This window comes from Vombatus ursinus, unplaced genomic scaffold (assembly GCF_900497805.2).
Source record: "Vombatus ursinus unplaced genomic scaffold, bare-nosed wombat genome assembly UNPS02001287.1, whole genome shotgun sequence".
NCBI classification, from domain to species: domain Eukaryota; kingdom Metazoa; phylum Chordata; class Mammalia; order Diprotodontia; family Vombatidae; genus Vombatus; species Vombatus ursinus.
The window spans coordinates 7,058,026-7,077,159 of record NW_020941065.1 but is presented as its reverse complement, the minus strand read 5'-3'; the positions used below and the strand labels follow the sequence as shown (position 1 = coordinate 7,077,159).

General features: G+C 41.0%; 1 protein-coding gene across 2 annotated transcripts in view; it reads right to left on the bottom strand.

Annotated features, from left to right (window-relative positions):
- The window catches only part of SUDS3 (SDS3 homolog, SIN3A corepressor complex component), a 47,863-nt gene that overhangs the window by 18,389 nt on the left and 10,340 nt on the right, over positions 1-19,134 (bottom strand). For both annotated transcript variants that reach the window (XM_027862739.1, XM_027862732.1), the window contains exons 2-6: positions 17,991-18,060; positions 10,994-11,049; positions 9,814-9,885; positions 6,463-6,482; positions 5,022-5,178 (exon numbers count right to left, since the gene is read on the bottom strand). In XM_027862739.1, the coding sequence (XP_027718540.1) occupies positions 5,022-5,178; positions 6,463-6,482; positions 9,814-9,885; positions 10,994-11,049; positions 17,991-18,001 (316 nt within the window). In that variant the 5' untranslated portion in view covers positions 18,002-18,060. The remainder of the gene's footprint in view (positions 1-5,021; positions 5,179-6,462; positions 6,483-9,813; positions 9,886-10,993; positions 11,050-17,990; positions 18,061-19,134) is intronic.

Here is a 19,134-nt window from a genome sequence, read left to right as displayed (position 1 = left end):
CTACTACAACAAAAACCTGCTGGTTGGTCTGCCTAGCTCTCCCCACTTAACTTGATCTTCCTAAAATGCAGATTTGACCGTGTTGCCGTCGCCACCGCCACCGCCATCACCCCCCACTCAATAAACTCCAAAGGATGCCTATTATCCCCAGGATCAAACAGAAAATCCTTAGTCTCCTCTGGTGAGCCAGCATTCATCTCCTGCTCACTAAGCATGGGAATACCTAAGGCTCTGTCCTGGGCCTTCTATAGTTCTCATGAGTTTAATGATCTACAATTTATTTAACTACAAAGTTGACAAATCTAGGTATCTAGCCCTCACCTCTCTCTTGAACTCCAGTCTCCTAACACCAACTTCCTTGTTGGACATCTTCACCTGGATATCACAACAGTATCTCAAACTCAACCTTATGGAATTCCTATTTTCCTTTAAAAAAAAAAAAAAGATCCCCCTCCTTGCAATTTCCCTATTTCTGTTATAATTCCCATTAGCCAGGCACACAACCACAGAATGATTCTTCACTCCTACATCCCTATCATCCAATCAACTGTCAGGTCTTGTCAATTCTACTTTTACAACATCTTTCCCTTCACACCACCTCTATCCTACCGCAGGTCCTCATTGCCTCTCACGTAGACTACTGCAGCAGCTTTCTAATTGGCTTCCCAACTTCCAGGCTCTCCCCAATCCAGCCATCCTCCATCCACTGCCAAAATAATATTCTTAAAGTCTGACCATGTCACCCCCTCTTCTCAAAAATCTCTAGTGGTCCCCTATTGGCAAGTAGATGGCACAGTGCATGGAGTACCAGGCCTGGAGTCAGGAAATCCTGAATTCAAACTCTTGCTAGCTGAGTGATTCTGGGCAAGTCATTTAACATCTCTGTTTGTCTCAGTTTCCCCATCTGTAAAAGAGGTATACTAATAATAGCAACTACTTCCCCAGGTTGTTGTGAAGATCCAGTGAAATTGTACTGCACTTAGTCCAGCACCTGGAACATAACAGGTGCTATATAAATGTTAGCTATTATCATCATTACCCGTAAAGTAAAATGCAAATTCCTCAGCCTGCATTTCTAGCTGTCTATAATCTGACTGCCACCTAGCTTTTCCAGAGTTAGTGTATTCTTTGCTGCAGTGAACTAGTCCACCAGCTGTTCCAAGCTCTACAATCCGTATCGCCCCTTTGTGCATTCGCACTTAACTACCTCCCATGCCTGGAATCCTCCTTGCCTCCACCTCTTCAGGCCCCCAGCCCAGGTGCTACCTCCACCTGAAACCTCTGCAGATCTCCTCAGCTATGGATGTCCTTTCTTCCTTTCCTAACACTGCTTTGCACTTCTCTCTGGATGTGCTGCAACCCCCACAACAACGGAGGCTTCCTAAGGTCCTGGGCTGTCTTGGTTTTGTCTTGGCCCTGTCAGCACCCAGCACCACAATTTACATTTGTTCAACTGAGTTAGGGTATGCAAAAGCATCAGCATGGCTACTCCCAAGGCCAGTGGGTGCGCACACCAGCCCCTGAACCAGCAGAGCATTACAAAAAGCGAAGCTCAACACTGGGCTGGGGATCAAGACTGGAATTCAGGTTAGAGCCCCGGGGTGGCTACGTGATCCCGGCTTTCCCAAGGGCCCCCAATTATGATGATCAATGCAATAACATAGATTAAATATTTTGCAATGACTAGAGTGCAATATAAAGGAGGCAGGAGGTCAACACAAAATGGCCTGATAATTAGGAAGACCTGAGTTCAACTCCCACCACCAACCAAGCTGTGTGACCACAGCCCAGTGTCTTAACCTCTCTGACGCACACTTTCTTCATCTATAAAATGGGGATGACCATACCTTTCTGACACTGTTACTGAGAGGATCAAACAAGATCAGGGAAAATACTCTATAAAAGCCCACAAATCTCAGCTCTACAATACTACCTAGAGGCTATGACCACAGAGAATTTACATAGGAAACCGTGAGATGAAATCGAGTTAAGATTACAAATATCCCAAATGACAAAGAAATAGTCGACAACTGAAAGTGGACCAAAAAAAAAAAAAATCAACTATGGAGCATGAAAGGAATACTTAAAAAAGAAGCTTTCACTGAAGGACCCCTGTTTCAATGTAAGTCCAAGACCCATGGAACCACAGGTTACAGCAAACAAAGAAATTTTGAATGCTGTGGATAAGCCAAGGGCTTTTACCTGTCTCAATTCAATTCACTTCCTTCCATACAGCACGAAAAACCCTCCTCACCTTTGTACATCTCCACCACAACGTACTGCTACAAATATTCATCAAGGATATGTAAATGGATCAAGTCAGCAAGGCCACATTTTAAGAGAGCAAGTCAGACCCCAGCAATTCAGCTTTCTAAGGAGCAAGTCATCTAAGCCAAAAGAGTCTCACCAGCTCCAGACCCCAGTTATTTCTGCAAAAAAGAGTCCTCTGTATTCACAAGTAAAGGCCTTGTTTTTAGGAAATATCTCTTCTGGGAAGATCTCAGCAGAAGAACAAGGATGGCACTGGTCCATAAAGGTGAGACAAGTCACTCAATTACAGGCATGCAATCAGGCCTTTAATTCAATACCATAGCAGCACCATCTGTGGAAAGGCTAATTATCCTTCCAGCCCCAGTACCTTTATTTGTGACAATCAGTTATTACCTTGGCAGTGCCTTCCACGCCAAGGGTACCAAATGGCTTGAGGAAAGAAATTGGTCCTTTTAGTGTCCCTGCCTGGATTCAAATGCGCCTCTGTAATGTATTTTACTGAGTAAAAAATGATGCCCCTCCAGTTGTCTTGTTTCCATTTGAACTCATCCTCTCAGTCACTGAGGATGCCCCATGACCCAGTCTGGAATCTGGCAGGAACTGCAGGAACTGCCTGGCCTGACAATGCATCTCTCACTTCCACAATCCTGATGCCAAATCACAGGTAAGATGATAATCCTCTTCCCTGCAGATGGAAGGGGAGAGTCTATGAGCTGGCTCTATTTCCCACTTGCCTGATGAAATCCCATGAACATCTGGTAGGTAGATCAGAGAGCAATAATGAATCAGTGCCAGCCTTAACCACGGGCAAAGAAAATGGTGCAAGTTGAGAAACAGGCAGGCAAACTGGGTAACAGATAGGGCCAGCACAGTTATCAGTCTAATTAAAAAAACATTCTAGCAAGTACAAAATAAGGGACTGCTGTTCAAAGCTCCCTCTCCGGACTACCCACACACAAGATACATTACTGTGGGCTCTCTGAAAGGCATCTAGAAGAGTCATTTCTTTTGCAAAACCCTTCAGTAAGAAATCCATCACAGAACCAATTTTTCTAAGAGGCCCAACCACTCTACCTCTAACACGGCTCTGGAGGTGGAATCAAGCTAAGAATCAAGTCTGTGTAACTGAGATCGACAGTATGTGGACGAAGTACAGTGCGAGTCTTGGCATGGAGTACCCAGGGGGTATAAAGCTCTCAATTACTCCTTTTGGTTTCAAAGTCAACCACAAAGACAGCAGTTGGGATGGTGTGGCTCTGGATGAAGCTTATAGAAAAACAACAAAGCATTCATTCACACCTTCTGGCCAGGACTGCTAGACAATGCCCTACAAAGTGAAAGGCTTATCACTTTAGCTACTTAAGCCAGACCTAAAACTCCAATCTTAACTTTTCCTGCAGGACTTCCAAAGTGAAACCACGCTAAGTTCCAAGAAACTAACTTCCAGCCAGCTCCCGCCCTGTATCATTCTAGGATTCAGCAGTCTACATAAAGCAACAGACGGAGTCAGCCCTTATTGCCTGTCACTTAAACTTGCCTACACCCTGCTGAGTTCCCATATGTAGATTAATAAATCCTAGAAGGAGGAGGTATGAAGCTGGATCTGGGGCCAATTTAACTTTGCCACCTCCACAGAAAACATTCAGCTTTAGCTCCTTCTGCTGGAACAGCATTTTATTTTTTCAATTCATGAGAAAAGTCATGGGCAAAAGGGGGCCTAGTCTAGTCTACAGACTAATAAGAAGTCACAGAAATTCAGGGTTGAAAGGGACCTCATTGTTGTTCAGTCATTTTCAATCATGGCTGACTTTGAGGAATGTAAGGTTAAGTGACTTGCCCAGGGTCACATAGCTAGTATGTGTCTGAGGCTGGATTTGAACACAGGAAAATGAGTCTTTCTGCCTCCAGGCCCAGCACTCTTTGCACTAGGACACCCCCGAGTGCCCAGAAAAGGACCTTAGAGAACATCTAGTTCAACACTCTCATTTTTCAGATGCGAAAACTGAGGCCAAGAAGGGAAGTGACTAGACCAAAGAGTTAAGTCACAGCCAAGGTTGAATCTGAACTCAGGCCTTCTGACTCCCAATTTGGTGTTCTTTACATAATATTGACTCCCATTTGGGCCCTAAGGGAGATGGACTTCCTATACCATAGTCCTAATAAAAGGAGAGGCTTTTCCAAGGCCATGGACTGACATGTCTATGAGGCATTTAGGTCAAAGAATTAATTCTATGATTTAGAAACTGGATTGATCATCCAGCCCAGGGGCTCGAAACCTGGGGTCTAGAAACTTGGTTTATAGGGGGAGAAAAAATGCACAACATTCTGATAAGTGTCAATATCATTGTTTTCCTTTATAACCCTATGTGTTATATGCACTTAAAAGTATTATTCTGAACAGGGGTCCACGGCCCAAACAGGTCCGTAACACAAACAAGGTTAAGAAATTCTAATCCAAGGTCCCCATTTTACAGAGGAAGACAGTGAAGCATAGAGAAGACAAGTCATTTCCCCGAGGCCACACAGGTAGGTCAGGAGAAATGGGATTTCAACCCAGGGCCTCGCACCCAAATGCAACGTTGTTCCCAAGACGCAGAATAGCAGCCAACGCTGGGGCTATATAAACACAGGAGAGTGTTTGGCCTGCTTCCGAACAGTAATTCTGATGGTGGAACCCAACATCACAAGGAAGAGGACACAAGGAAAAAAAGCAATAAACTGCCAACAGGATCCCACCTCCCCCTCCTGACCTCCTGTCAGCTCCATGGTCAGCTTCTCATTTTCAATCATCTTCTTTTTTTCCTCAAGCTCAGCAATCAGGTTCTCCTTTAGCTCCACCTTCTTATCCTCAAACTCCTTCACAGCAGCCTTCTTCTCCTTAATGTAATTTCTCTCCACCTGTTCTGTCTAGGGCGGGTGAAAGAGGAATAGGGGATGAGAGGAAGGTAGGAACGGCCAAAGTGCCAGCTCAAGGCCAGCTCTCACTGACAGAGCTGGTCCTCCGCTCCCATCTGGTTACATCCACGTGCAGCAGCCGCTGCCCACCAGGCCACCCGTCTGCCCGTAGGTCTGCCAGTTAAAATCACAACAGTAGCACGCAGCTTTTGTTTACATTCATGTCACATACTTTTTGAAACAGATCTTTCACTGAATAGTTTCCTATGCATCAGTTCCCACAGCCTATTGGTTTTTACCAGTGAGTAGGAAATAAAATGACCTAGACATTATAGAAGTTACTCAAAAAACGATGAGGAACACAGCATGCTTTTTCACTCAAAAAAAAAAAAAAAAAGTACTACTTTGAAGTTTACGATCTTATTTTATGTAACTGAATGTTTTTTTTTGTTGATAGTTCCTAAGTTTACAATTTTTACAAAACACATCACATTTTTGGAAAAAGAAAAATAATTAAACATTTATATTCAAATTTAGTCCAAAACTGAACAATAAAGCCAGTCTTCCTTTGATGATCTAGTAAAATAAGTTTAAGATAAATGGAAGAGAAATGACACTGTAAATGAAAACCTCAGCATCTACAGAACTGGTTTCCCAATTGTGTAAAGGAAGAGAATCAGCAATCCAGGAACAAGGTCATACCCGTGATGATAATAAACAACTTACGCTCTACGTGACACAGGGCTCGGCACTCACACGTACAACATGCCAATGCTAAAACCTTGAGCACCGGTCCCACAAGCAGCAAGTAGAAACAACACGGGGTGAAAAGGAACAATTGCAGCAGTCTCTCCAATGGCCCTCAGCACCTCAGCTCTGAGTTACCCACAGAACTACTTTAAAAGCAAGGCTTGGTGGAGAACCAACATATCTGAATGACAGTCCATTACAATTCAAAGCACATTACAATTCAAAGCAGATTCCAACTGTCTTCAAAATTAGGAAATTAAAACTGGAGAGCCACTCTCTTAATCCATTTTGATGATAAGCAAAGCCCACCAACCAGGAATAGAAAGGTGGAAGGACTAAAAGTGAGATCAAACATCCACCCGTCAATTCCATTTTAGTGAGGATGAAAGCTCGGTGTGTGAACTCTCTTTGCGTGACCCTACGATAACCTGCTGAGCAGACAGCAAAGGCTTCTAGAAAATTCTGAAAGAACAGGCACCTGGTTTAGAAGAACAAAATGTCAGTCACAAAGAGAACTTGCATTTCTAGCAGGTCAATGGTACTTACTTCCAGCTGAAGGAAAAGTTCTGAAAGAGATAAAGCATACAATGAGATTTCAGCTTTGTCACCTTTCCAGGACAACATTAGGAATCGTTTAGAAAGAATAATTGCTTTTTGAAAGCATGATTACCCAAACCAAATGTTTTCATCCCAAATATATTCACAGGAGAGGGAGTGATCCAAGAGTATGTGCTTCCATCTAAATGGGACACTGTCCTAAACAGATGTTGCTACACTTACAGCAGTGCAGGCCCCGATCAATAACTCTCGAGACTGACACATTCTCCTGAAACTCTTTATTCAAGATGGAATCAGGGAGAAAGCGCAGCCAAGCCGCCAACTCAAGATCGGAAGAGGAAAGGGAGCCAATAACCACCACCTGGAAATTCTCCTAGGTGAGAAGGAGCAGAGGAGAGTTGGCATTTCAGCACCTCAGTTCCCAGGCACTGTGGCTCCGAGGCTTTGGGCCTCCTCACTGATTAGGTATGTGTGCACCCACATTAACATATGTTCACAGTGACCCTCACGTGGAGAATATGCCAGATTTAAAGTAGGAGAGCCTAGGCTTGAATCCTGATTATTGTTTAATAGCAGTATGACCTTCCATGTAACCTCTCTGGGCCTAGTTGCCTCATCTGTAAAATGACTGGACTACATTGAGGGTTCTTAAGCCAGGGTTTGTGAACTTAAATCTTTTTTTAGTAAATATATTTCAATGTAATTGCCTCCCATTGTAATTCTCTGAATTTTATGAACTGAAAAACACTGTTCTGAGGAGTTCATAGGCTTCACCACAGGCCAAAAGGGTCCATGAAAATCCCTGGACTGATGACTGACAGTCACTTCCAGTGCCAAATCCTTCAGCTCCATTCCCTCCCAGCACTGGTCTTCCCAGGCTGAAGAGACCTAAGGGCCTCTAGTCTCTTTTCATGTGGCAGCCTCCACTTAGGGTCTTGGTCGACTGAGGTCTAGAGGGCAATATGCCAAGGAAGCATGGGTGAGTTTAAGCAAGAAAAGGGGAGCTCTTCCCTCTCTCTAACCAGACAGGAACATGATACAGGGAAGGGGAAGGGAAGAGAATAAACATTTATTAAGAGCCTACTATGTGCCAGACACTGTACCATGCATGTAACAAAAATCCTCACAAGCACCCTATAAGGTAGGTGCTATTATCCTCATTCCTGTGACTATGAGAAAGTCATTTCTCTTCAAGAACATCACTTTGAAAGCAACCTCACTCACATTAACATGAGCCTGTTTCCTCTTCCGTAAGGCCAGGAGTCAGACTCAGTGAGCTTGAAGGCACCTTCTGATCCTGGGCCCTGGTTTCTACACTTGGATTATAGGATCTCTAAATCCCACAAGCACCTAGAAATCAGTCCCATTATACCATCAGCCTCACTACCATGCCACAAGTTTTAACTGTCAAATTTCTAAAGTTCAGTTGTGTTCCTGAAAATTCACACTTACACAGCAAACTGACAATTAGCACTTTGGGTCGTCCAGGTCTCATTTGTTTGCTTTACCACCAAAGCAGGTGGTGATGAGCAAAAGGCGAGATTTTTAAGGGTTCAGCCAACTACTGAGATACAGCAGTTCTTGCAATACCTGGCAATATCACTTGGAAACAAAAAAAAAGTTCATTTACAGGGAAAAGATTTAAAGGAAAAGATTAGGAACTGGGGAAGGGAATTTTAAAAAAAGCAAAACTGTATTAGGGCTCTTCTGTATTCATAAAATGCCTTCAGGAAATTTAAAATGCTACATATCAGTTCTCAGGGGCCCTCACAATATTCCTAGGCAGTATTAAAAGGATAGTTACCATCAATCTCACTTTAGGAATAGAGAAATGAAGGAAAAAATTGACTCAGTGACTTGTACCAGGTCCTACAATGAACCAATGGTAGCAGCCCTGGATTTCCCAGTCTTTCATTTTGTTCACTACTGGCCAGGCAAGGTAACTGATACATAGAGGACACAGATTAAACAACTTATTAAGAACTTCGGGGCAGCTAGGTGGCGCAGTGGGTAGAGCTCTGGCCTTGGAGTCAAGAGGACCTGAGTTCACATACTAGCTGTGTGACCCTGGGCAAGTCACTTAACCCTGATTGCCTCACTAAAACACAAAAGAAAAAAAAAGGAAAAAACTTCTACATCCATAGGGAACTTTGCCTCCTACAAACTTACAACACTAACTGTCTGGGTTACTCATCTGGTCCTTACTTAACCACATACTGCCACAAACCTCTCTTCTACTAAAGTCTTGTTACTTTATGCTTGTATTTATTTAATTTTGCATTTCTGAATGTCGGATCTCCCCAATTCACAGCCTGGGCCAGGTGGTCTAATTCTCTGCATCTTCCACAGTGCCACACAAACAGCACCCCCCCACACACATACACTTTCTCTCTACACTGAATGAACTGTTGGTATGGAATAGACCAAGGACACCTTCCTGCTTCTCCAGATCCTTCCATTTTGAAAGCATGGGAAACCTAGGAAAGTGTGCTGAGCTTGAACCTCAATAAAGCAGGCAAAGGCTACCAGGTAAGAAAGGAGTCACTCTAATCCCAGAACTAGGCTTTGGGATAACCTAAAAACCAATTCCATTTGAACATCTATGACTGTATATTCACACTACTAACATTGATATTGGACAAGAAGCCCTGGAGATTCTTCTCTCATGGGCAAGGGGAACAGCCCAACAGCAAAGGGCCTCCCCAACAGAGGCTCTCAGCCATGATTCCTTATATCCTCCCCTCCCCAATCCAGGCCCATGGTCCCAAGCAGGCAGGTACACCTGGAATTCATTTTAAATGATGGGTCAGATCAGTAGTGTCGAACCAAAATAGAAACAAGGCCAGTAAGATGTGGGTAGCAGATCGATTCAGAAAATCACCTATTAACATTACCTATGTTCTACTGGGGCAGTTAGATGGTACAGTGAATAAAGCACTAGGCTTGGAGTCAGGAAGACTCACATTCAGATCCAGCCCCAGACACTTTCTAGCTGTGTGGCCCTGGAAAAGTCACTTAACTTCTGATTGCCTCCGTTTTCCTCAACTGTAAAATGGATATAACAACAGCACCTACCTCAAAAGGTTTTTATGAGGATCAAATGAGAAAGTTAATTGTAAAAGAGATTGGCACAGTACCTGGCACACAGTAAGTGTTATTATTCTATTATATTATTTATTCTGTTACGTATTTCCCAAAAACATTTTATTCAGATGGCTGGAAATGTTGTGGCCTCTCATTTGACTCCTCTGGTGCAGATGATTGGTTGGAGACCAAAAATTAGTTCAAGAAAGAAGATGGAGAGCACTTCATTTTCATTAAGACGTTCCAATTCCTTACCTGCATTTCGTATCCTTTCTTTGTACTGCTGGTCCAGTTTTTTCATCCTTTTCTGATATTCTTGTAATGTACCTGATGTAAATAATTTACAAAGTTTACTCTGAAGATCAACCTACTTTTACTTGCTGTGTGACTCTGGGCAAGCCACTTTGCCCCACTGCCTCGCAAAAATAAGTAAATAAATAAATATCTACACTATCATACATTAAAAATACACATAAAACTATTGTAGAGAAAATGCTTACTGTGAAAGTTGGGTGATTAAGCATTTCAGTGGGGGAGGTGGGCCTTTCCAAATAAAATTCTTCTCTTTAATTCATTTAAGTAGACTAGTCTACTGGTATTGATTTTTAGAATCCTTCACATAACTGTATTTAGCCCAACAAACTGGACTCTACTTTCCATTTAAATATGTACATTACATTTCAAAACCTAAATATGTAACTACAGTAGCAACTCCCTCTGAATTATTCACTATGGAGCCAAATTCAAGTTGGGTCTTTCTCAAAAGGTAAGTGGCTGAAGACAAACCAAAAGGCGCTTTTGATAAGGCAACTGCTTCTGTGTGTTGATGTCACGAACACAGAGGTAATCAAAGTACTATATTCAAATCTCAACTCTTTTATAAACCGACAGAGAAAAGAAGTAGTATTGCAGTTAATTCTGAACTCATTTACATTTAGTTTGAAATGCACTAGGACTTTCTGAAAATGGCAGATTTACATGCTTAGTGTTTCCCTAATGCTAATGGTAAGAGAGGCAGAGTACCCTACATTAGAGAAGGCCTTGGAGCCACAAAGCCCTAGACCCCAAGCCTGATGCAGACACACACTGCCCAACTGACCATGGACCAGTCAGCTAACCTTGGTGACTACAAACCGCAGCCATATTCTTGACCCCCATTAGCTGAGGGAGTTATTACACTGGGAACACACCCACAATGAGGAAATCAAAAGACTAGACCAAAAAAAAAATGTACATTACATCAAAAATATCAAAATAATTTGCATCAATTGAGTATGCAATACCAGCAGGAGTTTGTCCTCCAAAGGTGGGACAGGTGGCCCACAGAAAGCTAGGCAAGATTTAAAAGTTGTATGAAGAAATTAGGCATACATGATCAGAAACTTACAGCCTTAGAAAGTCTACTCAATAATGGAACAGACTAAAGCACACTAACCTTCCTGCAGTTGTTGTAATTGTCTCTTGAGAGATGCCAGTTTGTCCTGATACATCCTGCAGAGAAATTTTAAAAATGGCATTTAAAGAAACACAAAAATTGCTTCGGGGGAATACCAGGCACAAATCACCCAAACAGAGGGGTTACCCCTGACTCAAGTAGGAATTTCAGCAGTGTCATGACCTGAAAGACAAAAATTGTCAATATACTAGGTTTTAATTTTAGGAAGTGGGGACTCACACAAAGAGAACTTTGATAACCTTAGTTTCCCCATCTGTAAAATGGGGGAATTGAACTTAATAATTTCTAAGGTCCCACCCAGACCTGAATCTATGAACTAGAACTTTTCCTCAGACTATAATCTACTTTCTGGGTCCAACTCTCTGGCAAATCCTATGACCTCATCTTTGGCAATGAATGATAAAACCTCCAGGGCTGTGGAAATTGTGAACTGCAATACAAGTTAACATATGATGATGAACCAAATGCAAGCATGTACTAGAAAGGAGATATTGTGGGGCAGGCTCAGGAGCACCAATGGTATTGAGCAACTGAACAGGGGAAAAACCCAACAGTTGTGAAGACAGCCATGACTATTTGCATCCACATTGGTATGAAACATAACAACTGTACCAATTTCATACACAGATTTTAAAAATCCATAGATGTTTTTGCTACATTCTATATAGATAGAACTATGGGTATTTAAATTCTCAGCTAAATAAATGCCATTAATCTTTTTTTAAGGGAGAATCTGGGAAGATATAGGTACACACTACAAGTACTCTGTTAAGACTATGGGTATATCTATGAAAGAGGCATTGGAACTTTCCATAGCACTTCTCTCTCCCACCTTAAGAACACCAAAGTCTGGAGAAAAGAATTGCCTCATAAATATTATGTAAATGCTCAAGGGTACTTGTTAAGGAAGTAACACAGAGTGCTAGAAATCTATTTTTGGTACACAATGTGAAATACCTGACTCAGAATTTCACAATACCCATTTCAATAAAGATAGAACATACTAGGGAGGCCGACTACTAATAGGCTGAATGAGAAAGAAAGACTTGGGGCAGCTAGGTGGCGCAGTGATAGAGCTCTGGCCTTGGAGTCAGGAGGACTTGAATTCAAAACCAAGACACTTAACACTTACTAGCTATGTGACCCTGGGCAAGTCACTTTAACCCTGATCACCTCACCAAAAAAAAAAGAAGAAGAAGAAGAAGAAGAAGAAAAAGAAAAACTTCAGCTATGCCAGCAGGCTGAAGCCCTTTCAATTCCACCCCAGTCCTACCTCAGGGTTTGTGCTCTTGATGTCTAGAGGGAGTCACATTGAAACACATAAAATGGGATTTCTAGAGTGGAAGGCTGAGAAGATAAGAACTTTCTAGTAAAAAAGCCAATAGGATGGTAGCCTCCAAAGGCAGGGCTAATGTCAGACAGGAGTGGCCAACAGGGAAGACGTTTCTATGGGAATAAGGGGACAATTTTTTTGGAGGAGACTGAAAACTACAAATGGCTAGCCAGGTGGAGTTGTTGGGGAGACAGTCCCAGAGAAGAACTGATATAATTCATGTGGAAGATTAATATGTGGGGAAGAATAAAGTGGAAAATAATATTTTATGTTGCAATAGGGTTGATAGAAGCAGATTACCCGGAGGACAGAGAAGTCTGAATTAAACAAAAGACTAAGTACCGTAATTTTATGTAGAATAAAACAGTGTACCCCCCACAACCCACCAAAAGCTCCAACGTTTGGAGGGAACTATTGTGTATATAGCCAGGTCACTGGGCAAAATGGCTGAGTAAGTATCATAGAAAAACAAGGAAAGACAAAACAAAGAAAAATTACAGAACAAGAAAAAAAGAAAAGAAAAAGGAAGAAACCCTCATGTGAAAAAGCCTTGCAAGAAAACTAACAAAAGAAAAAAAAAAGCAAGTAAGAGGCTCCAAACAATGAGTAAATACAACTGTGCGTACCTATCTATTCCCTCATTAGGATCTAAGCTCCTTGAGGACAAAGGGCTGTTTTTGCCTTTCTTTTTGCCCCTAGCACCTGGCACAATACCTACCATGTAGTTAAATACTTAATAAATATTTGTTGATTGATTAAAAGAAATGAAGATGAAACCATCCCCACTCCTCTAAAAAAAAAAAAAGACCAGACTCTGGAACAGAAATACTCTCCAGGAGAGACTAAACAAATTACAAGAACCTCCAAGTTGGTTTAGAATCACAGTAAGAGAGATGCAGGAAGTAACCAGAAATATGATCAAAGAAGGAAAGATTCAAGATGACTAATATGCTTTCATCTGAGAAACTTAAGAAACAGAAAACATTTTTAAAATTATGTCAGTAAAAGTATAATCCAAGAATATGTTCCAGAAGATGGGAAAGGAGGAAGTAGAGAGAGTATAAGACCTTAAGACTGACACAATGTAAAAGAAACTTCTTCTGTGCATGCTGTAAGGTGTGGGTGGGTATGATTGGTATTTATTTCAAGTAGTAGCACTGAACTATTAAAGTAAGACCCTGCCTCCCTCCAAAAGGCAGTGACTTACACTGATAAAAAGAAGCAAAAGTAATAAAATGACCTAATAAGAGAAAAAGTTTAATTTAGCAATTGTAACCTTGAACATCAATGACCCAAAAGGCATAAGTGACATATTCAGAGGCAGATGCTGAACTCACATCTCCCCACTGCCAAGACCAGCATTCTAACTACTCCACCAAATCCATTATTCTATGAAAATGCTTTAGCTATTCCAAATTACTCACTGTGGACAGCTGAGGGTTTAAGCACTAAAACTATTTTAACAATACTGCATAAAACTTTTTAAAATTAATGTATTATTTAAAATTTAAATTAAAAATATTTTAATCAATTACTTCCATTACTTCCTTATATTGCATACTGAAACAGTTTATCCTTTTCATATTAAAATAAGGCCATTATTAAGCATCAATTAATGTTCTGTATACAGTAATAGTCTTAGAGTCTGTTGAGATATATATATTTATGAAGTTTGTACTTTAACTTTAGTGACGCTAGGTAGCAAAGTGGATAGAATGCCATGCCAGGAGCCACAAAGATTTAGACTTTTACTAGCTATATGACCCCGGGCAAATCAGTTAACCCTATTGGCCCTAGCTTCCTCATCTATAAAATGAGCTGAAGAAGGAAATGGCAAACCACTTCACTAGCTTTGCCAAGAAAACCCCAAACGGGGTCATGAAGAGTCAGACAGGGCTGGGGGGAAAAAAAAAACCCAACAACAAACTGTAAAGTACAGTTTGATATTTCATGCACACTCAATTTTAGATTTTTCTTTATGTATTTGAATGTTTTTGTTGATGGCTACAAAGCTAGGTGGCACAGTGGAAAGAGTGTCAGGCCTGGAGTCAGGAAGACCTGAGTTCAAACTTGGCCTCAGACACTCACTAGCTCTGTGACCCTGCCTGCTGGCCTCAGTTTCCTCATCTGTAAAATGAGCTAGAGAAGGAAATGGTGAACCACGCCAGTATCTTTGCCAAGAAAACCCCAAACAGGGTAAAGAAGAGTCAGACACAGTTGAAATGACTCAACAACAACAAAGCTATTATGTAGCCAAAAAAAAAAACATTATCAGAATCTATTCAGCCAATAAAAAGGGAACAAAAGAGTAGAGCAGAAAGCATAACAAAAATGCTGGTTAGGAGAATCATATCTAAAGCAGAGGAATTCATATCAATTCAACGTAAAGAACTGGAATAAAACTGATTAAGCTGAATGCAAAGAGGTACAACATACAGCCATGATTTCCAAAAGAAAATCAATCCCAGATCTCTCTTTAAAGGACAGAGCTGGGGCCTTCAAATACTCACCTCTATCTGCAGCCCTGCATCCACAAGAGGCAAGAGAAACAGACAGCAAATGGGTACTAGGCTGACAAGGGCAGTGAGACTATGAAGCTGATGGGCAGACTAAAGCAAAGAGGTTCAAAGGAGCATACAGTTATGAAGAGGTGATCACTGGCTGTGAAAAATTTAACCAGGTAGAGGACTAAAGTGAAAACACCCACAAACAGATCCAGAAAACAAGGCTGGAAACCTTAAGCAGGGCAAAGAAAAGAAATTACCAAGTGCCTTGCATTGAGTGTGCCATATCTGCATTGCTATTATCTGTGTTCCAACTGTAGTTTAGTCTCCCTGTTAAAGCAGAAGATAAAGATGGTCTCTCCACATTCCAGGTCAGCAGAGAGAATGCAGCATTCTTAGGAAACGAAAAGCAAGGCTTCAATGGGGAGAAAAAGGTTCAGAGGAGCAGGGAGTGACGTCTGACCCTTACCAGGATGCAAGACCGTGAAAGAGCATTACACATGGGACAGAAGGAAGGAAAAGGACAGCTATAAAAACAGATTCAAGGCTTTTCAAGAAAGAAGAAGGGGCTTGTCCCTCCAAGAATGATGTGACAGTGACTACTGGGTCAGATATCATCTGCTTGTATAGAAGATGTCCTATACGAAGTCTGAACAGAAGAAAGATTTCCTAGAAATACTGACATCCTCTAAAGGTTCTTATTCGAAGATGACATTATATTGACTGCATTCAGTCAACAAATGATCCCTTAAAAGAGATCAGCCTAGCCATCCAAATGGGTTAGAAAGTACACATACTACCAAGATTATGAAATGCAGTTGGATGGGCACTGGAAGTTAATCCATCAGCATATCTACCCTGGAAAAATGGTGCAGATGGCCAGCCAACAAGTTGAGTTCAGAATTAGAGACGAGGAAGAAATAGGGAAGGATCACATTTGGGAAAGTATACAGCACGGTCCAATAACCTCATGCTTCTCCTAGCTACAAAAGCTCATCTTTCTAGCACTAATATTCTTGCAGTGATGCTATCTGGCTGACTACTGATCATGAAAAATATGATCTGAAAAGAATGAAAGGTACAATTGATCCAAAGGCCAATGGAGAGATGCACTGAGGGGTTTGTAAGCAGGCCACAGCATATGACCAACAATGATTTCTGTGCAAGAAATTATGTAAAAATAATGATCACATCAAGGATAGGTATGGCCAGGAGATAAGCTGGTCATGAAATAAAAATAAGGGATAGTGGATAAAGTCAATACTGCTATCTGTGAAATCTTTAAACTTGCAGAGGTAGGTCATCCAATTACGTGGGGTAAATATTTTTAGAATAATTTATAGGAGCACCTGGACAAGAATTTCAAAGGACAAGAAAGAAGTGAAAGGTTACCACCTGCACTTGTAGAGGGCCATCACATTAATGAAATAATGCATCCGTCTGGGTAGCAAAACTTGAGGGATTGCTAAAAAGCAGAAGGGAAACAACAACTGGAATACCATATACAAGTGCTCAATAACTATTTCATGGATCAGGATGATGGGATAAGCATAATCATTGAGATTAGACACCTGGTCCAAGGTGTCTAAGGTATTAGCCCTTTGAGACTCAGTTTGGTAGACCAGAGAAGAAGCAAAACTTGTGGAGGGAAATACAACTGGAAGTACAAGTTATGTGCCCACCACAGGCAAGGTGGTAGAAGAGAAAGGAATCTGGGAAGCAAACAGTCAATTAAAATGGAATTTTGGATATCTAGCTCATGGGTCAAAATCTAAGAAGGATGGACTCCTTGCCAAAGATCAAATGTACCTAAAAAGGCTAAAAAGAATATCAGAGATCATCAAACTCTATCCACTTTTTCTCAGCATTAAATATTCCCAGTAAAGATGTTTACCACTTATATGCAAATATGATATAAAAGGATTTCAGGATCAAAGCGAATTTTTAGAAAAGACCTCAAGAGATTAACATAGTACCTTGGGGTTTTGTTTATAAAAAAGCAAAAATGACCCCTGGGATGAAAACATAAGCAGCACAGCCTGAAAGACCTACAATATAAAGGGGGGCTCTTAAGCTGGGAGCCAGTCAATGAGCTTGTTTTTAAAAAGATCACTAATCCTACGTGTTTCATTTTATGCATTTAAAACCATTATTCCAAGAGGGGTCCACAGGATTGGACAGACTGACAAAGGAGTCCCTGACACAAAAAGGATGAAGACCTTCTGTTATAAGGGAAGACCCACAGTATTTTCAGCACTGGTCAGATTGGAAGATAACCCCAGGAAGCCCGAAGAGAGACTGTCATTAGGACCTCTGAAGAAAAGTGAAAGGAAATGGTACTACACAACTTAAAGGTTGCTAAAGAAAATGGAATTCTAGTCTTCAAATCTCTGTAAAGCTCTAGGACAAGCTGTGGCACGTAAGAACGGCAAGCAACCTTTGTCCATGTCCTCTTAGGAACTGGGCTGTAGGTGAAGTATGGGGGGTGGTTCAATTAAATAGTAATACAATTTTCTTGAGTAAAAGTTATCATACATTCTAACAAATTACTGAAAGAGACTGCAATTCTATCTTGCCTTTACAAAACAGAATTCATTTTTTAATTATTCTGGAATGATTTCAATGGAGTCCTACCTGGAGGTGATAAGCAGAGCTGGGTGTTACCAAAGATTTTACTCTACTGGAATATAACATATCCTAATGTAGAGAGGAAGGGAACATTGTTGCAGGACAACTAATAATAACTAATAATCTCCCTGCTTCTATCATCCAAATGAAAGTGAACCAAATATAAAAAAGTTAAAGCAGGAAAAAACATAGATATGTAGGTACTGATTAACTATGTAACCCTGGAGACGCCCTTACTCTCTCTAGGTCCTGATTCCACTATAAAACAGGAATGTTAGAATATCTGTAAGGATAAAGCTCTAACATTCTACATTGTCATTGGAAAAAAAATAACCCCGTCTTTGGAAGATTCTTTTCTTTTTTCAAATTCAAACATATTCTACCCAAACTAAATTGACCAAGTTACTCAAATATAGGCAAAATACAGATTTCTAAATCAGATTTCTTGTCCATTTCAAACCACAGGAAAGAAATACCAAAACAATACCAGAAGAAGTTGTATACTACTCACTGTTCCTTCATTTCGACATAATCTTCCTCATCATGCTTTGCCAGGTCAGTTTCACTAGCATCCTCAGTATCTGAAGGAAAGGCAGGAGAAGGGATTAGTTGGAACTAACAATTGCAAATGGAGATTTGGTACACAGTTATTTTTTCAACTGTCTATGGCAAGCTATAGCACATCGAAGGAAGTATACTTAAGAGTCATATTTTATGGGCCTTTTTGACTTGTGTCAGGGTTTCCCTGAAACTCCTGGCTGCAGAGCAGTAAGTCTGCCTCCACCTGAAATGGCAACATGCAAAACAGGCATCAAAAGTGACTTCAAGAACGGAAGTGCCAGAAACAAACTTGCCACTTCTAGAAGAAGCAACAAAAGAGCAAGACCAGGGGAAAAGGACTTTTAAACTGCTGGCTGGAAGCAATCCAAGAAAACATTTCAGTTTTTAGGGAGCCCATACAGCACAGACATCTTTATCTCACACATGCCCATCATGAGCAGAGTTCACATCAGACATTAGAAAGCAAAACACCAGCAGTCCAGACCCGTCCATAATCAATCAACAAGCATTTATTAAATGCTTTCTATGTGCCAGGTGCTGTGCTAGGGATAAAAGTACAAAGAAACAAACAATCTCTATTGACCTTATACAGTTTACAACCCCTATATATCTTTTCATACTCTTGGGAGAAAGTAAAATTATTAAAATAATTTAAGTGGTTCATGTCATTGTGAATTTCTTTACAATAACTAAAATGGTCAAAATTTTCATAACCTCACCAGACAGACCATCACTTTGTCCAAAGACTTCAGCTCTGACATCACTGCTCCCCCTGCTGGCCATTTAGATAAACTGTGTTTCATGCTCCAGTTAAGACCCTACTACCAAAATATGGTCTACAAACCACAGAAACTATTGGTTTGAGTGTTACCTTAGAAGTGAACGAAAAAGACTAACTAGTGCCCAAAGCAGTCCTAGTGTTGCCAAGGAACAAACGTCCCTTTGGAAATAATCAAAGCCATACATCCTCTGATAACCCGAATTCACACAAACCTAAGTTCTTGAAGCTCATCAATACAACCAGTCACTTCAGCTTTCCTCCTCCTCCACACACACACACACACACACACACACACACACACACACACACACAC